Genomic DNA, 18,585 nt, shown 5'->3' on the forward strand with positions numbered 1-18,585 from the left:
AAAGGATTTAGAAAAGGGTCCTCTAGTGGTGTATAGTAGAAGTACAGGCACATTTTTTTATTTGCAGTAAAGGTGTAGGGGGTGGGGGATGGGAGCCGGCGTCATCGTGACGATTCATCTCAACCAGATGACCTTGAACACCAAAATAGAAAAACGGCCACAGTTGAAATATTGGGGATGAGGGGCAGCATGCAGCAATAAAACAACCGATGACCCACTACAGGACTCTCAGTTTTTAAAAAATACCTGACACATTTCTTCATATCACAGTTTAACCAGAAATGTAAAAAATCATACATTTTAACCACATCTTAAGTCCTGATATGTCAGAGAGATTGTGGTGTAGTTGAGCTGGTTTCTAGGTGACCAAAGGCACACAAGGAAGAAATTTAATCAACCATAAAAATGGCCTCCTCTTGTACTTTCAGTAAGTGATCCAGGCCTCTGTAGTCCAAACAGCCCCCAGTGTTTGCTCTGCCTCTGAACTCTGACCTGAACAGGTAATAGTTACTTCTATGGAAATAAAAATAGAAAAAACATGAACAGTTGAAAAAAAAATACTCGTTAAGTCAAAATAATGAGATACAGAGTCAAAGCTACGAGATACTTAGACGAAAGTTTTGACCCACTAGGTCAAAATTATGAGATACTGCTATGATTCAAAATTATGAGGTAGTAAATCAAATGTTAACATACTATGTCAGAAATCTGAGTATCTCTATAATTTTATCATAAATAACATTTCATCAATTTCTTCCTTTTCCTGACAGAAACGGGCTTCCATAGTGTTGTCTTGCATACTTTCCACAGTGGAAAAAACAAGCCACAGGCCATCGTCTTCATGTAGTTCATCCATTTCACCTGTCTTCTCTGGGTCTTTTTAACAGTGCCGCCAGCTGGTAGCTGGCTACCATGATTGTGTTGAGAGAGATTTTTTGGTACTCCAGGACAGTTGTTTAGACAGCAGGATGAGATGATGGGGCACATCGTAAACAAACAGGTTACTCAAGTGTAAGTCAGCCATCTGCACCCAGCATGGGTTTATCTACTGCTGGGTTTCACCGAGGGAGGAGCTCTCTTCTGCTTCCAGACCCACTCTCCTCAGTGACTCCGAGTACTTTCTCCTTCCTATAATGACAATGTCCTCGATCTCATCTGCCAGGTCTCTCCTGCCGCTCTCTGTCATAGCGGCAACTAGCCTCGACACTGCTCCTGGTCCTGCGTTCCTCTGTCCCCGGGCCCACAGGAAGAGCATGTCCAGCACCAAGGCTCCCAGGTTGTCCCTGGGGAGGAGAGCACAACATGCACAAGAAGCTATACATCGGTTTCAGTGATAGAATTGAACAGGTTTGAAATATATATTTTGATTTAAAATATTAGCGAATCCATCACTGCAAGATTATATTCTCCCAAGAACCATTTAGTTGGAATAACCAGCTATGGCCATGAGCAGTAGATTTTCTAAAATGTTAATAAACATACTAAATGACATGTGCTAACGCTGCCTATTCCTGTGAAGTATTAGCTCCTCCATGGAGTTGGAAGATAGACCATGTATAACTGTAGAGATTTGTCCATCAAATCTTAGAGATTTAGGCTATGCACCACCTGTTTCCAGAGGAAAACATTTATTGGGAAACTTCTATCAAATACACAAACCATCACAATGTTCCATAACAAAAACCTTACACAGAAAACCACCTACACAACATGTATGCATGATTTTACATAATGTATTTTTCTTCCCCCACCATGATGCGTCATGTCAGGTTTTCTGAGCATGAGGAGTAGGGGGAGGGACAGATGAGCATCAGTCTGTGTGTAATCTCCTGCAGTGTCCCAGATGGCTCAGTGATGGCCGACAGTGCAGATTAAAACAATCAAAATTCTCTACCATTTCTCTCCCACTGCGGTTTTCCTTCACTCACATTACATCTCACTCCATCTTGTTCCGTCAGAGGCTTTGGCAGTGCTAACACACACATGTGCACGCACTGGTTACATCATTCACTCAGGCAGAGACGCTTTGAACAGAAAATGTACATTTTTCTACACACATTTTACTTTAACAATACACAGGTCAGAATGAGATAATGTAGGGATTCTTTATATATATATATATATATATATTGCTTATATTTATTATAATTGAGCTGCTTTCATTTGAATGTGCACCTAACCCCTTAAACTCTGAAGTTCATGTTGCACAGATAAGAATTGTTCAAACACCCACTTTACTTTCGATTCTAGTCAAGATTTTCCTGTTACCTTTTGGCAGTGTGGTGTCTGAGTCTTGGCCTTAAAATAAATATATAACTGCACTGAATGTAGATCTCAAAATCACAGAGGTAGGTATATGATAGTTTGTAAAAACAATTAGCAAATCAGAAAATATCACAACGTGTGAATTACAAATACTGTTGAGTTCAGTTAAGGAATTTTGGTTGAACATGATGCAGTTCGTCATTCCTACCTGTATTTGTACTGGATGCGGTCCAACTCCTGGTAGCTTAACCCAAGATTGATGCCAATAACACGCCAGTCCTGTCCAATCTGAAGAGAGATGGACAGCAGGTTGGCTTCTGTCAGGTAGCCGCTCTCAGGGTCACCCAGGTTCAGAGGAGGATGCTGGAGCTCCTCCATAATGAAATTATTTTCGGAGTTTAGAGCCTATGACAAAAACAGAGAGGAGATAATATGTGCAGGGTGTATGTACATATTTAGTCTTATTTCCATTTCTAACCAATATACACATATTCTAAGTTTTTATTTTTTTATTTTTTTAATATTCTAATATTATTAGGATACAATCCAATACGATGATAAGACAAAATGTACAACAGGTTCATATACATTCATAAACTATCCAGAAATACAAAACTATCTATGTTATGTGAAATAAGAAAAAACAAATCTGTCACTTCAACTAACAGGAAGTCTTAGTGGTAAAGTTGCAAGCCACTGGCTGTCATATCCTTTCCTCCTTCTCGCCACTTCCTCTGGCAGATTGTTGGGAATCTCCCCTCTATAAAAAGACACCTGTAATGGAGGTACAAAACATATTTTCAATGTGTTGTCCAAACAGTGCTCACAGACTGATTCATGGGAAAAAATAACAAGGTGGTACACTTTACATTGAGTGACCACTGAGGTAGAAACATCCATACAATGTAATAATGTACAAAGCAATACAACAAATACTACCAAATAATTACTTTACATAAAATATCCCATAATTGAAATCCCATGCAGAGCAACACCCTTGTATTTTCAGCTCTGACTTGACTCTGCTTTGACTTCTGTGTAATAATAGGAGCATGGGTTTGCTAAACTGATAGATGAAAACATGCTAACATCAACATACAGGCCTATTCAGGTACCAATATGATGACAGAAAAAATTAAGAAGCGTCTTTATTCTATTATTTATTATTATTAAGTGGATATGTGGCCGTTTATTCACGATGGACATCTGAGATAATGATATGCTCAGGAAGTGTACGTCTCTCTGAATGATATCAACATGTTTCATCTCTGTGTGTTAAGATTTGACCGAGTTATGACTCAAAGAATGAGTATGATTTTTGACTCAGATTCACCTAGTAGTATCTTTGCCTCCCCTTCAACTCGCCTGAGCCCCCCTGAGGAGGCTTTGGCGTTCTCTTTGTCCTGCTGAATATCAATGTCTCATTTCCAAATGGTAAAAAGGCCGTCCTGAATGATGAGTTAATTTACAGAGGAGCACAGTGAATATCTTACTCCCCCCGCCCCCTGTAATTTTAATCCCGTCCGAGTGGGGTTTTAGTGTCGAATATACTGCACTGAATGTAAATGAGTGATATGTAATCTGTTACTTATTGGTTGTTACAATATAATGTAGGTGGGATCATGCAGTCCCTGCACCAAGTGTACCACCATGTAATGTGGAAATGTAAGATTCTCAAAGTGACTTTGAATATATGTGTACAAACAGAAATCATTTTTTCCAGTCACTGCACTTTCTTGTCTTTTGAATATGATGGCTGTCTTACTTGTCCCCTCACTGGCCCCTTCTGACCCTGAGCAGGACAGATGTACACTTCCTTCAGATTCTTCAGGCTGGAGTAAAACACAAAACACAGTCTTCCCTCCATACAGTCTGGTCTCTCTGGAGAAAACAGGAAAATATCTCCTCAAGACTTCTTACAAATAGCTGTTTCAGGACAATTATTACACAACAGCACATCATAAGACCTTGGACGGGAAGGGAACAGGAGAAAATGTTTATTTAAGATAGAGCCTCAAAGAGGACTTCAGACCTGTGGTGATATCTAAGCCCCTCTCAAAGCCAGCGAAGAACTGCTCTCCCTCCAGCAGGTCACACAGGTCTGAAGGCTGAGGCCCTTCATATTGCTCTGACAGAGACTGCACTCTGCTGTCCACCTGGGCAGGAAGCATCACAATCACTGTTAAGCATTTATGCATGAACTTTACGATTTCATTCATACTCATGATGAAATCATTTTCACATGGTGCCGAGGCTGAGACACCACACACAGAGGCTGAGAGAAGAGGGCTGATACACGGACAGACCTTGGTGTGCTGACAGTTACAGCACAGAGAGGAGAATTACAAACCTTGTTAGAAGGTAAACACTGTAGCATAACTTGTGAAGGATCAGTCTTCCGCTGGAGGACGAGGAACTGGACTTTGAACTGTTTTAGCCTTTGATAGACCTTCCTGACCACCCCGCTAACACAGCGCTGAGTGGTGTACCACAGCCAGTACCTGTGACGGTGCATACAAAGCTGTAATAATACGTAAACGTAAATATATAAATCAAATACAAATTAGGAGAATATATTATAAAAACTTACCAGGAGAAATGTGTGACGTAGAAAATGGCATACAAATGGGTGACGTAGAGAGACACTTGCGATGTAATGTCAGTCCAAGTTTGGGCAGTGGGGTCTCCATGCAGCAGATGCAAACAGGACGTATCAACTGTATGGCCTGCAGAAGCACCACACATTGTTAATACATGCTAATACATTCTGTTATGAACATGTATGAGGACGATATACTCAGTACCTGTGACTCCAGATGGCAAAGGGACCTGAACTTTGACAGGTTGCAGGAAATGGATGCTGGGAGTCTGGGAGAGGCAGAGGAGAGGGCTAACGCTGGCCTGAGGATCACCACACAGTGCCTGTACCTCTGACACAGACACCTGCAGCACCTACAGGAAGAGGGACAAACTAAAGCTGTGCAAAACATAGATACCACAAAGACAAACTGATATAAACTAAACCATATTCTGTAAATATACCTGTAAAGTTATAGTGCGGGTCTGCACGGTGGAGTCTGGAGGGAAGTGGAGCTTAATTCCAGGGTCAGAGCTGGACACCAGCAAGGCTCCAGCTGGTGTAACAGAGCAACTGTCCTTTACTGGACGGGACACTGCCATAAACCAGGAGAACTGGCTCACAGCGCAGCAGGCCAGCTACAGGCACATCAATAAGTAATATTATTATTTGTACTACCAAGACAAAAAGAGCTTAAATACAACTGCAATACAACTATTTTGCAGTGGGAAGTTTTGTACTTTACCCTGGCGGGACGTCCACCAGGGTGACTGCTATGGCTCTCACTTCCTCTCCTCAGAACAGTGGGCAGAGTGCTCCATGACTGTCCGTCAAACCTCTGCACCACCACCTCCCTTCTTTTTCTCCGACGATACGGCACACACACCTCCACAGGCTGTAACAGTTGAGAGTTGAAGTACAATTATCTTCACAATACTCATTTAAAGAAGCAGTCCAGCAACTTAGTATTGCACTTCCATAAAATTGAGGGACAAAATCTGTGCAGCAGAGGCAGAGATATCCTGACTTTCAAGTCCCAAAAACACTGGATCCTACATTTTCCATAATTCAACCTGATCCATTAGATCCTCTCTGTTAGAGATTTTGTCTCTAAGCCCAAACTGAGATAACCCTGATGACACCACTATGACTTCATCAGGGTTATTTTTTTGGCAGTGTGCCTCTAGAGCCACTGACAACATTATACAACTGTTTTTCTCAGTGCAGTACCAAACATGAGTAAACTGATCTTCATGTGAAAATGTCCCTTTAGCAGATGTGGTTTTATACCTTTAGAAATGTAACTCCATGAGGACGAAGTTCCAGTGGTCGACTCAGTAAGATGTCGTGCTCCTCCAGCCACACCCACTTCCTTTCTGGCCTTTTCTCAACCCACTCCAGTCTTGTGGTTGTCACCAGGCACCCCGGGGGGAACAGCAGCTCAGCCCCCCCTGGGAGAAACACATGACACCCAGCAGACGAAACACAGAAACTAAGGAGCAAAAGGAGCATTTTTAATCTTAATCTAGTAAGAATTAACAACATTTAACAACATTACTGCAGAGATTGAGAACATGTTTCCATGCTGAGAGTGACACTGTACCTGTGCTGATTATATCCAAGGTGCAACTCTGGAATTTTCATTTCTGCTTGATCTGGTAAGAAAACAGTTATGCAACAGAGTGAATATGCTGACAGAAAATGTAAACACTGTAACTAATGACAATACAGACGAAATGCTTGAAGCACTAATCGATTTGAAGCCCTTTTTTTCTCCACTCACCAGGTGTAGGAGGGAGAGGAGGAGGGGTTGGGGGTTGTCCCAAAGGATTGTCACGCACATCTATTTTCAGCAGAGGCAGTTTGTTCAGACAATGTGGGATCAGGCGGAGGTCATTGCTGTAGATGACAAGGTCCCTGAGGGAGAGGAGAGAGCCTGGCCAACAAAGAAGACAGGGTTTACATCTTTTTTTATTGCTGCATTCATGAATTTAACTCACATGAAACAAAATGAGAATTCCAGTTTATTAATGTGATGGTCTTTCACTGACACACCCACTCACCCTTACCCATGCTCTCTGGTAGCTGCCTCAGCTTGTTGTGGGACAATTCCAGCTTAACAAGCTCCTCCAGAGAACCAATTTCATCAGGTAGTTGCTGAAGAAGGTTATGTGAAATATCAAGTGTCTGTAGGGCTTTCAGCTGACCCAGACTTGGGGGAAGAGAGACCAGCTCGTTCCCCAGGAGGGAGAGGTAGGTGAGGGAGGACAGCTGGCCTATATCAGGAGGCAAAGCTGAGAGGTGGTTGTGACAGAGGAGCAAAGAGGACAGCACTGGCAAGCAGAGAAGGCACAGTGGCAGAGAGGAGAGCTGGTTGAAGGAGAGATCCAGGTGCACCAGATGTGAAAGGGAGGAAACAGATGTGGGCAAAGTGGAGAGGAGGCCAGGCAGCGGATCACCTTGTGAGTCATAAAAACAGTGTCCTGAGAATTAAAAAGAAAAGCATGGTTAGATGCAGAAAGATTGGAGCAAAGCAAGGGAAAAATGACACCCAGAGTATGTATCAACACAGTATTTACTGAATCTACTTTTGTATGTAAATATTTTGCTAAGAACAAAACTAACAATAAAGAAACATGAATTTCTGACAATCTATGCTGACAAACAGCTGATACTATATGAAATCATTCAGAAAAGTACCCCGAATAGCCAGTGAGCGCAGCTCTGTGAGATGGGGTAGGACATCCAGTGCGCCATTCAGGCCAGGTTTATCCTCAGAGCCCAGTCTCAGGTACTGGAGGCCTCTCAGCTGACCTGGGATGGACAACCAAAGCAGCGGCAGTGCAGCTGCTCCTCCCAGGTACACATCCAGGGTCAGCCTTGTTTCAGTCAACACAGCTGGGAGCTCCACAGAGGGAGGTAAGGGTGGAGTCAGAGACAATACAGAGGAAGATGAGGGTGAAGAAAAATTGGGATGATGATGATGGGTGGAGGAGTAAGAGGAAGAGAGGCTTGATATGGAAGGACCACAAGTGTCCATGAGGCTGGAGGGAGACACAGAAGGAGCATCCCTCTCTGGCTCCACAGCTTCGACTTGACCATCAGACATCACACCACTTGACGCAGTCGGTCCAGTCTCCCTCTCTGATTTCTCCTGATCCTGGTACACAAGTCCTCTCCAGAGCCTCAGAGCCAAAATGTCCGTAGAAGGGTCTGGTACTTTGGATGTTGTCCTTGATGGGTTACATGCAGGTCTCACTTCCACTTCTTCATCCTCCATAACCCAACCGACTGCCAGATCCCCATCCTCTTCGTCAGGAGCTGCCCCCTCCTCGCTGCTTCTCTCTCTGAAGCCACTGTTCATAACACTAGTCAGCTAGCAAACTGTTGCCTCCTTGTCCAATACTGGGGCGAGTTTTTCTTTCTGCATGATGTGTCTGTAATGTTACTCGTGACACGATTGGATAAGGTCATTGTCATTAAAGCCAGATAGAGCTAAGTGACTGCCATGAAAAGCGAGGAACAATTTACTAGACATGTTTGCTGAGTGAAGCTGGTCTGACAGCTACAGCAATGTTAGCTTTTAGCTAAGTTGTAGCCTCATATTTACGTGAAAGTTATAGCTAAAAATAACGTATCTGATGGCCTCTGTGACTACGTTAGTGACATTTATGTTCAGTTTCTAATGTTACTTACAAGCTAGTGAAGTGTTATTTACTAAATAATGTGTAAAATCAGTCTCTGGGTTAACCTGTTTCTCCAATCCGCACTCTCTCGACCCCACTCTGCTCACTTTACTTACTTCCTTATGTCCGATAATGTTTTCAAAGGAAAGGCTCGCATCACAGTTGCTTGTTTTTGTTTTTGTGTAAGTCGTCCACCGACGGCCGACGGGAGGAGTCTAACTATCTGTATCGGTATAGACGTAAGAAGCCCCGCCTCTCCGGTTGTTGCTATGTATAAAACCGAGCGCATTGATGCTGGCGCCGCCAAAGTTTCAACTGAGGGCGGGACAGTTGTGTCAACGTGTGCCCTCGCTGTCAGTACCTGCTCGGCCATCGGGTGGCGCTGTTTCGCCTCTATTACTGCATTTGGTATTGGGGTGTTTTATGTACTGATATACAATGATATATATATATATATATATATATATATATATATATATACACGTGGCTCACGCTGTAAACAATTCTAATTATATTCACCAGGATTAAAATGTTTACAGTTGAAGCCAAGAGGAGTTGTTGTAGTAGTGCTTGTTATGTTTTTTTGGGTCTATTAGCATGGGTCTATTAATCCTACATAAAAATCTGTCTGTTTTATTTTATTTGTTTTACATATGATAGAAACACATGAATGAATGTAATAACAAAACATTTAAATTCAAAAGCAAAAATTTAATTTGCGTTTCCTTTCAAAAATGCAGTATATATATACTGTATATGCAATATATAAATATGCAATTTGTTTTTTAATTTTAGTCTTATAATGCATACTTTACATTTAGATTAAAGTAAGATCCAATACATTTATCTAAGTTAAAAAAATTAGCTGTAGAAGATCTACTTTGCAAATTGTACTCAAGTGAGTTTAAAGTGACCTAATCCTATATAATTTTTGTATGAACTATCATTCTTCTTCAAAAAGGGTTAAACATCTTGTTTTTATCTCACAACCCATTTGTGACCCATCTGTACAAACTGAACTGCATATTGGTAAAGAAATCAAGTCAAAAGTTCATCTCTGTTGTGGAAACCATTTACTTATGTTACAAAAGAATGCGTTCGATTTGGATACACTGTGCCAAAGGGAGACCGTGGTTTAATGAGCTATTTGGGTACAACAACAAAATTCTCCTCAGAAAACCTCCCAGTGCAGCAGTAATCATCTGGCCAGACACATATCACCTTCTGAGTCACTTTTCTTGATGTCAGCCAGAATAACTTCTCTTGCATCCTCTTGAGTCCTTAAACACAATTTAAATAATTTTCTTTTTTTAATAAATTGTATTTAAAACATGGCTTTACAATAATACAAATATGTTAACTAGTTAACTATGCCATGATTTTTTCATGATTTTGTTATTATAACCTCAATGATTTTTGTTATTAGCCCTCTTGATGCAAGCAGACTGTTTCAAATGCAGCTACATTACTGTCAGCATGGCAGAATTAACCTGTTTGGGGGGGGAATGCTGTTAGGCCAGTGTTGACCCCCCCCAACCTACACCTTCATTATTTGCACACATAGCCAAACAGTAACCTACTCCGGTGCTGGTTTAACGCTACCTGGCAACAACTTTGTGTAGGCGTATGCACCATGTGAGCATAATATAAAAGTTTAGATAATAATACAGGACCCGCTTTTGTACGATTTTGTACTTCAGTGGTGCAGTGGTGGTCCTGTGAACCTGGGACTTTTGGGGCCCAGCTTTGACTGTCAAGACACACTTGATAGAGCAGGGATATTTTTACAAGACAATGAACCCTAGTTGATGGTGCTTTCACAATAGGACACGTCCTCTAAGGAATCATGTCCTAAACAGAACCTGGATCAGTGCCCACAAAAATGTACTATTTGCAGCCTAATTCGGCGAGTAGTTTATTCAAGGAAGTGTTCCAGAAAAACATTTCATTGTTATTGTTGAATGTGCTTTGGATGCAAGAGATTTGTGATTTCAATACTATTTCTTGTGAAACCCTACTACCGTTTGCTATTTTGTAACGAGGACATCGCCAACAAGCCAAATTTGTGCATCCCTATTGTTAGGACAGATTCTATTTTTTCTCGCGGAACAAAGTTTCTCAAAACCTAGGATGATGTTCAGGCCCCCTTTTTTATGAAAAACATTAAAAGTGTTTGTCCTTTTCTAAGAGCAGATAACTATTAGTGCGCACTACTGCAGGTTTGCTTTAATCGATCTGTAAACAATAGGTTAACCAATATTGCAAAGTCGAAAATCAATTCTTCCTAATGATAATCACGAAAACAAATCCCAATATACCCTAGTTTAGTTTCTTACGATATGAACAAACAATGTGAACACAAACAGACAGGCAGATAAATTTAGAAAGGACAAAACAAAACGCGCAGCTCTGCCTGGGGACAAACATTTGACAGCGGTCAGAGAAGAGAAGTGCCCGCTCATTGACTTCACGGGTGTTACAGCGGTGTGGATTGTGATTGGTGACTTTGTTTTGCGGTGTCGATCGTGATTGGACAACTCGCTTTACTCCGCGCCCGCCTCCCAATACACACCAACCACAAGTGAGTGAAACAACAACAACTCCCCGTGGTTCACCACGTAGCTATTTAACTAGCTCAGGGCTGTTTTTAATTAGAGCATCTACTAACGGGGTTTAGCGACAGCAGAAAAGACGTTTTGTATTTTCTAATAATGTCAATTTAGCGACGTTACCTGCAACGAAAAAAGTGACTTCTACCGTTAGCTAGAAAGCTGAAAACAGTTAGCAGATAAAGTTCAATCCTGAAGACAGCATGTAAAGAGACATAACTAACAAAATATTAACAGTGTTCAGCTTTAACAGGCTTTTAGTTCTTCTGTAGTTGTTAATAATATCTGTGTGAGCGTTGTATTATCGTTTGCCTTGCTAAGCGACCTTAGCCCCACTTGGCACAGTCGCGGACGGTCACCGGTATGTTTCCTTTAGACTCGCCGTGGAACATCTCGTTTGCAGGTTGTGGCTTCCTCGGTATCTACCACGTCGGTGTTGCCAGCTGTCTGGTGGAACAGGCTCCCTTTCTGGTGCTAAACGCCAGGCACATATATGGGGCATCAGCTGGAGCCCTCACTGCCACTGCCCTGGTCACTGGAGTGTGTCTAGGTACGTATCTGTTGGGTTTTTAAGCATTTCCAGCATTTGCTCCGAGTTTAAAAAAAGTACTACAAGGGTACTAAACTCAAGTGCCAAGCCTAAACCTCTTGTGCTGTAAACTGCTTAAGTACAAGTTCAATGTGTATGTAGCTTTACTTGGAAGACACCTCTGTGCAATTACCCGTGGTGGAAGAAGTACTCAGATTACACTGTAAACATACTCATTCATGTATATTATATCACTGGATTATAATTAGTGATGCATTTAAGGTGCAAGCATCACTAATGTTGCAGCTGGTAAAGGTGGGGCTGATTTCAGCTATTTTATATACTGACATTTAGCTTGATCCATAATAATACATCATAATTTATGAGTTGATTTGTATTGTGTATATATATTGTGTTTAATAACTAATGCTGTCAAATAAATGCAGTGGAGTAAAAAGTGCAATATTGACACCCAAAATGTAGTGCAGTAGAAGTATAGAGTTGCATAAAATGGAAATACTAAATTATAAATAATAAGTCAAGTAGTACCTCAAAATTGTAGTTAAATACAGAACTTGGGTGGATGTACTTAGTTACATTCCACCACTGCAGTGGTATAAGGTTATATACTGTAGCTACTATAGCAAAGGATTATTACTTTTGATGCATTAACATATAAGCAGGAGGTGGAGCTAATTTCAACTACATAATGAGTAGCTTAATCTTAAACAGTGCAACTAATTTCATAAACTGAGCACATTTTATAATGTCATCTGCTAAGTAACTAGTAGCTGCAGCTGTCAGACAAAAATAGAGGAGTAAAAGAATAAAAAAATTACCTCAAAATTGAGTAACTTTCCACCTCTGGTAGTTAGACATTCCACCGTCAAAAGACCAACATGGTATCCTCATCATAACCATTTCAAACTGAATATGCCATACCAACTAAGCCCTTTCCAATTCAGTGGTGCTCTTCAAAGTGCCCTATAAGGAGAAGAAGGTTTAAGGGACACATAATATCCTCATGATGTCCTCTTGATTGTTCTATCACAGAATTGCTGTAGACTGTTCTGTAATTCTTGTTGATTTTATTACGCACACAAAGTACAGTTGCATGAAGAACTTAATTCATCCTAAAAACCTTCCTTCAGGATTATCTAAGCATTTACAGTAACGGTGTCTTAACATCTTCGCAGGAGAGGCTGGTGCAAGTATTATCGATGTTGCCAAAGAGGCGAGGAAGCGTTTCCTCGGACCCATGCATCCTTCCTTCAACCTGGTGAAGATTGTGCGTCACATGCTGCGGCGCACTCTGCCAGCTGATTGCCACCATCAGGCCAATGGGCGGTTAGGAATCTCTCTTACCCGAGTGACAGACGGAGAAAATGTCCTGGTGTCGCACTTCAACAACAAGGAGGAGCTGGTGCAGGTGTGCATTCAGTCTGAGTATATTCTTCTCAATAATTTGCAGTGGAGTCGGTTGATATTAATGAAATCAGATGTCAGGATACAGTTGATTTATTATCTCAAGACTGATAATGTGACAGTATTGTGGGGATGCCCATGGGTGCTTTCAGAAGCCATTTACATTTTAAGAATTGAGCATAGTGAGTGTGAGGATTGGCTGCTTTCTCTATTTTATATAATTGTAAACTGAATATCTTTGTGTGTTGGACTGTTGGTCGGAAAAAAGAAAACATTTGAAGACGTCACAATGGGCTCATCTTTCACAATTTTATTGACAAAACCATTCATTAGTATCTTTTTCACATACATGTTCTTTTGCCTAAGTCCAATTTGTCCAAAAACTATGTTTCTTATATTATCTCTTGTTAAGTAGGCATGTGTCTGCAGTGCCTACATCCCAGTGTATTGTGGCATCATTCCTCCCACACTGCAAGGAGTGGTAAGTAGATTCAATATTATTCAGCATGTGTGCACTGACCCCATGTTGCCGATATGCTGTATATGCTGTAGGTCTAATGAAAAGAAATGACCTTTTATAATTTTCATGGGTTTGGTCTACTTTGCTGCTTTGCCTGAACCATGTACTTTATTTCCTTTCATTGTGTTTTGTTGTACTTTTCTTTCCATCTGTAACTGCCCCCATCAGAGCCCTCCCTTCCTCAAGAATGTGTTTGTTCTGAATGGCACGTGTGTGGAAACAATTATTAGAGAAATCCTCTGGAGTTAGTGTTTGTCAGATATCTCACACTAAAGGGGAAAGTAGAACTTGTATTTTTATGCTGGACATGTTTCGAGCACAAAGGTTTTCTGGGAAATATTATTGAGCAATAAGTGCAAACGCCCCCACCCTCCCTCTGTGGCCTTTGTGAGGGGTTTTAAGAGCTTACATGCTGCTGTGTGTATGCAGGGCCTGTGACCAACATCTGCGAGTGGCAGAGCCAAATGTGGCCATGTTGGCACAGGCTTTAAGGTTGTTCTGTCCCCTCCTACACTCACCGGCTCAAATTCAAAAACCCTGATGTCACTCTGATCTTATCTGTTGACACGCACAGCAAGTTTAAAAGTTCACCAGCTTCAATGAAAAAACAAACATTAATCAATACAGGATATGATGTCACTATTATCATATCCTGTGTGACGATTTTCTCCATGTCCAAATATCTGTCAATGCCCTCAAAGGATTTACAGTCAATATTTTGAGGAAATTCTGCAATAACAGTTTGTTTGTTATGTGTATTATGTTTATTTTTTATCATTCAGCGATATGTGGATGGAGGAATCTCAGACAACCTGCCTCAGTATGAGCTGAAAAATACCATCACCGTGTCCCCGTTCTCTGGAGAGAGCGACATCTGCCCCCAAGACACCTCGACCAACATACACGAGCTGCGATTCACCAACACAAGCATCCAGTTCACGCTCACCAACCTCTACAGAGTCTCCAGGGCTCTTTTCCCTCCAGACCCATTGGTAGGTCACTTGCTTACAACCATCCTGATCCATACACACACACACAAGTCTACAGATAAACTGATTGGCTCAGATGAACTGGAGTGAACTCAGCGGACTCATGAGAGATGGATGTATTTGTTTTGAGTGCAGGTTATGAAGGCCATGTGTAAGCAGGGATATAAAGATGCTCTGAACTTCTTGAAGAAGAACGGTAAGAAACAGTAGTTTGCATTTGCTAACCTTCTCCAAATCATGTTGTGCTCTATTTAAAAGAATTAGGTTAGTAATAGCGAGCACAATTGATCTTTTGTCCACCGGCCAGAACATATTAGCATGTACATACAGTATTATCCTGATATGTTATCAGAGCTTGTGCTTCCTGTGACCACATGTCACCAAATCAATAGACTGCTTTTGCTGGTGATTAGACTCCTCATGGTTACTAATTTGTTTGTTTCAACATTTATATTATATAAGTGTGTTGATAATGCTTTCACATTTGTGTCTGCTTCCAGGATTGCTTAATTTCAACGGACCTCACAGAGACAGGCCCCTGCTAGCTAATGGCGAGGAAAATGAGGATTATAATGAGGAGGAGGAGGAGGTCAATAAAAGTGACGAAGAAGAGGAAAAGCCACATGTGGAAGAGGGAGCAGCAATGGTTCATTGCAGTTCCTCAATAGAGGAGCACATCTTCGAACACCTTCCACCCACCCTGCATAAAGGTAACATAACATTATAGTTGTGGCTTCATTTCTCGCCTATTGTCACTGTCCTGTGAATACCATGTATCTCCAAAATGTCAACTTTTCACAGGCTAACAAAAACTGCCCTGCTGATGCATGAAATGGAAATCATGCTCACTGAACTGAAAATGTATGTGTTGTAACATATGTCAGCTCATGAATAGTGCTGTATAAAGCAGCTTAGTTCTATGAATAGTTTAAGGTAACCGTTGTGATCCTCTTTGCCTCCCTCTGCAGCTCTAGTTGAGGCCTGCATGGAGAGGAGGAGCCTGGCGCAGTCGCTAAGCAACATGCTTCCTGTCAGGATGGCCTCAGCCATGATGCTCCCCTACACTCTCCCTCTGGAGTCTGCGATGTCCTTGACTCTGAGGTACTATAGGACTTAATTACATCTGGTCCCATTCCCTCCTTATTTGATAAGCACTCAGAATGGAACTACAGTACAGTACTGCTTCTGTTTGTCTATTTGGATCTTATGTGTAGTTGTGTACAGCAAAAGTCATTTTGAATAGCGTTTTAGAACGTTTTTATTGATTAGTGAAACTAACTATCCTGTAACACTGTTGGAAATAAAGACATTTAACTGACAGACAGTGACATATCCCATGTGTAGACTTCTGGAGTGGCTGCCAGATGTGCAAGAAGATGTGGGGTGGATGCGAGAGCAGATACTAAAAATCCTACAGCATGTTCTTCGCCAGGCCTCCAAAAGCATTTCTCAGCATGTATCTGCCAGGTAGGTGACTGTGCAACATCCAATCATGCCAGAATACATTGAATGTCAGTTATAAAAATATTGATGCTAATGCTTACTCTAGGTTTTCCTGTCAGCTGGAGCTGCACCACTACCAGTCCCTCCAGTCCCAGATCAGCTCCACCATCTTGATTCCCACATGGGTGAATGGGAGCAGTTCTTCAGTCCTGGATGTTTTCATGCGTCTGGACCAGTACAAGAGGCAGCTGCTCTCTGGGGTGCTGTGTATCAACATGGACCTGCAAGGCTCCTTCAAAACTGGACAGATGTCACCAGATAAGAGCCCCCCATCCATCCTCTCCCCAGAAGGCCTCACAACGCACAGAGGATGTCTTAATATTCCACCTGCTGCAGACTCTGCAGAAGCCATCAGCAGCTCTTAAGAGCTGCTGACAGGTTTCTGCTGGATGTTGTTCTGGATGTTGAGGTTCACATGTACTTATTCTAGGTCCTGGAACATTTTAAGAGAATTTAAATCAGATTTTAATATCTGTTTACACCCTGACATTTAGATATTCCTAAGCTGCCAGGAAGACATTTGTTATCTAATCAGCCCCTTTGTATAGTTGTTGGTAATAGTAATAATTTACCATTAGTACACTTACTGTGCATTAAACATTTTTAACTATTACATGACACTGAAATAAGTCTTCAGCTACAGTATAATCAGGCAAGACCATAGATACAGTATGTCTGTAGGGCTACAGAACTTCAAACAGTCACGTACAAACTTGAATTACAGGACCGTCTAAACAAAAATGCACACTTGAAGTAGCGTGGTTAAAATAGATGAGTGTTCATGTTTTTAGTGGAATGTAGTCAGACCAGTAGTTAAGCACAGTGTTCCTGCTGTTATGGGCTCTTAGTCACTTCTGCCACACAGGCAGTGAAGGACTGGAGGAGGGAAAACAGTGGATGCACCAGTCTGTTTCTTACAGGTACTTACTCCATTTATTTGATGCAAGTGTCAATGCAGTATTGTGAAAAAATAAATAGTCTTTTATGTTTCTAGGTTTGTATGAATGTCTTATGTTTTTACAATTATTTATATGTAAAATACAAAACTGCTTTGCTCTGTTGTCCCAATCATACAAACTTGTTTCTATCGTCTTGATTTACTTCCATGTAAGTTACAAACCTTTTAGATTTCATTTTAAATCTACATTGTATTGAATTTCAGCTTTAAAATCTTTGACTGAATCAATGATTTTGATGTTATATTACAAATGTTACATTTTAAGGCATATACAGGTAATCAACTTTTTTTTATTAATCAAAGAATCAGTTGAATCTGAATTGCACATTTTCATTCGATGTCACTGTATGACATCAGATGAGTTTCTTAGGTAATAACCTACCTGTTTAAATACTCCCCTTGTACTTCGTACTACAAGAAATTAACTTTGTGATCGAACGCCAAGGTGTGCCTTAAACTTCAGTGAATTTAACATATTGTCAAAATGTTGCAGGGAATAATATTTATGTGATCATTAAATAAACTGGTATCATTTGACATTAACTGCAGCTTGTGAGTGTTTTCTCATTTCTGTGAAAACTCAGTTGAACAACAATGATCCTCACATTACCCAGAAACGCTGCGACTTACAGTGAAAAGCGCACACAGAGCAGGGAACAGTACACATCTGCTGTAGTAACCAAACAGAGGATCAGGGACCTGAAGGGGTTCCTGGGAGGCTTCCAGATGATCAAAACAAAATGACAAATAATCACAGTTGACTCCTGAGCTGTGTAATGCAAAGAATTAATGCAGCTATTTTCTGCACTGCAGGATACAGTTTGACAGTAACTAAATGGATAACATAAGCAGTGTGAAATCTGAAAATTGGCAAGTCAGGTTGAAAAAAAAGATTGAATGAGTTCCTAGTTCATTTTGCTATTATTATATGTTATCTTATTCATAACATCCTCTGTAGAATTGACAAATTAGGAGCTGTGATAACAAAATGCACAACTTCTGTAATAATCACTGACAGTTTTATTTTGGTTTTGTGAATATAGTAATAGATATTGGAAAGAGGTGAGTGGTTTAATCTCTGTAACTGTCTTACTATGTATTTAGATATAAACACTTATTATCATCATTATATAATATTTTAAATTCACAGCTATCAAAGCAATTCATAACCATTCAGTAAGATTAAAGCCTTCAGATCTGCCTGTACACCATGATCAGTACATTTTAAACTCATTTACACATTTAAAAACCAGGTCTCTAAGATAAACTAGACATTAAGATAAACTAGACATTAAGATGCTACGCTACAAAATCTATGAACAAATACTGTGACTCATGTTTCTGTTGTAAGAAGTTCCAGCAGGCTTATCTGTTTTTTACTTTTTGCAACCCCTTTTCCACCACCCGTGCGTCATATTGTACGTTATTCTCTAAAACAAACACGTCTATTAACTTAACTTAATACATCAAAATAAATGTGTGCTGCCATTATTTAAAAAGGATTTACTGCAGACCAGACAGTC

General features: G+C 40.8%; 2 protein-coding genes across 2 annotated transcripts; one reads left to right on the forward strand and one right to left on the reverse strand.

Annotated features, from left to right (window-relative positions):
- Nucleotides 1-42: 42 nt before the first annotated feature.
- pidd1 (p53-induced death domain protein 1) lies at nucleotides 43-8,207 on the reverse strand. Its single transcript, XM_070907008.1, has 15 exons — nucleotides 7,544-8,207; nucleotides 6,913-7,326; nucleotides 6,627-6,779; nucleotides 6,447-6,498; nucleotides 6,134-6,335; nucleotides 5,589-5,738; nucleotides 5,308-5,481; nucleotides 5,070-5,217; nucleotides 4,856-4,991; nucleotides 4,616-4,766; nucleotides 4,298-4,421; nucleotides 4,031-4,146; nucleotides 2,932-3,039; nucleotides 2,474-2,670; nucleotides 43-1,283 (listed from the first exon to the last, which is right to left on the reverse strand). Exons 1-15 carry the CDS (start codon nucleotides 8,205-8,207, stop codon nucleotides 1,046-1,048), a joined length of 3,027 nt encoding a protein of 1,008 aa, XP_070763109.1. The 3' UTR covers nucleotides 43-1,045.
- A 3,294-nt stretch (nucleotides 8,208-11,501) lies between these two features.
- Nucleotides 11,502-16,469, forward strand: pnpla2 (patatin-like phospholipase domain containing 2). Its single transcript, XM_070907571.1, has 9 exons — nucleotides 11,502-11,688; nucleotides 12,864-13,096; nucleotides 13,508-13,573; nucleotides 14,395-14,604; nucleotides 14,737-14,797; nucleotides 15,102-15,311; nucleotides 15,570-15,702; nucleotides 15,946-16,068; nucleotides 16,151-16,469. The coding sequence occupies exons 1-9, from the start codon at nucleotides 11,502-11,504 to the stop codon at nucleotides 16,467-16,469; spliced, it is 1,542 nt and encodes a 513-aa protein (XP_070763672.1).
- The last annotated feature ends 2,116 nt before the right edge of the window (nucleotides 16,470-18,585 follow it).

Source organism: Enoplosus armatus, chromosome 6 (genome assembly GCF_043641665.1).
Source record: "Enoplosus armatus isolate fEnoArm2 chromosome 6, fEnoArm2.hap1, whole genome shotgun sequence".
NCBI classification, from domain to species: Eukaryota; Metazoa; Chordata; class Actinopteri; order Centrarchiformes; family Enoplosidae; genus Enoplosus; species Enoplosus armatus.

Coding starts and splice junctions, on each gene's coding strand:
- pnpla2 (XM_070907571.1), top strand. CDS start 11,502: ATGTTTCCTTTAGACTCGCCGTGGAACATCTCGTTTGCAGGTTGTGGC. Junction 13,574..14,394: donor CTCCCACACTGCAAGGAGTG/GTAAGTAGATTC, acceptor TTTATCATTCAG/CGATATGTGGATGGAGGAAT. Junction 15,312..15,569: donor TCCACCCACCCTGCATAAAG/GTAACATAACAT, acceptor CTCCCTCTGCAG/CTCTAGTTGAGGCCTGCATG.
- pidd1 (XM_070907008.1), bottom strand. CDS start 8,207: ATGAACAGTGGCTTCAGAGAGAGAAGCAGCGAGGAGGGGGCAGCTCCT. Junction 5,482..5,588: donor CTGGTGGACGTCCCGCCAGG/GTAAAGTACAAA, acceptor ATGTGCCTGTAG/CTGGCCTGCTGCGCTGTGAG. Junction 3,040..4,030: donor AGGGGCCAGTGAGGGGACAA/GTAAGACAGCCA, acceptor CCTCCATTACAG/GTGTCTTTTTATAGAGGGGA.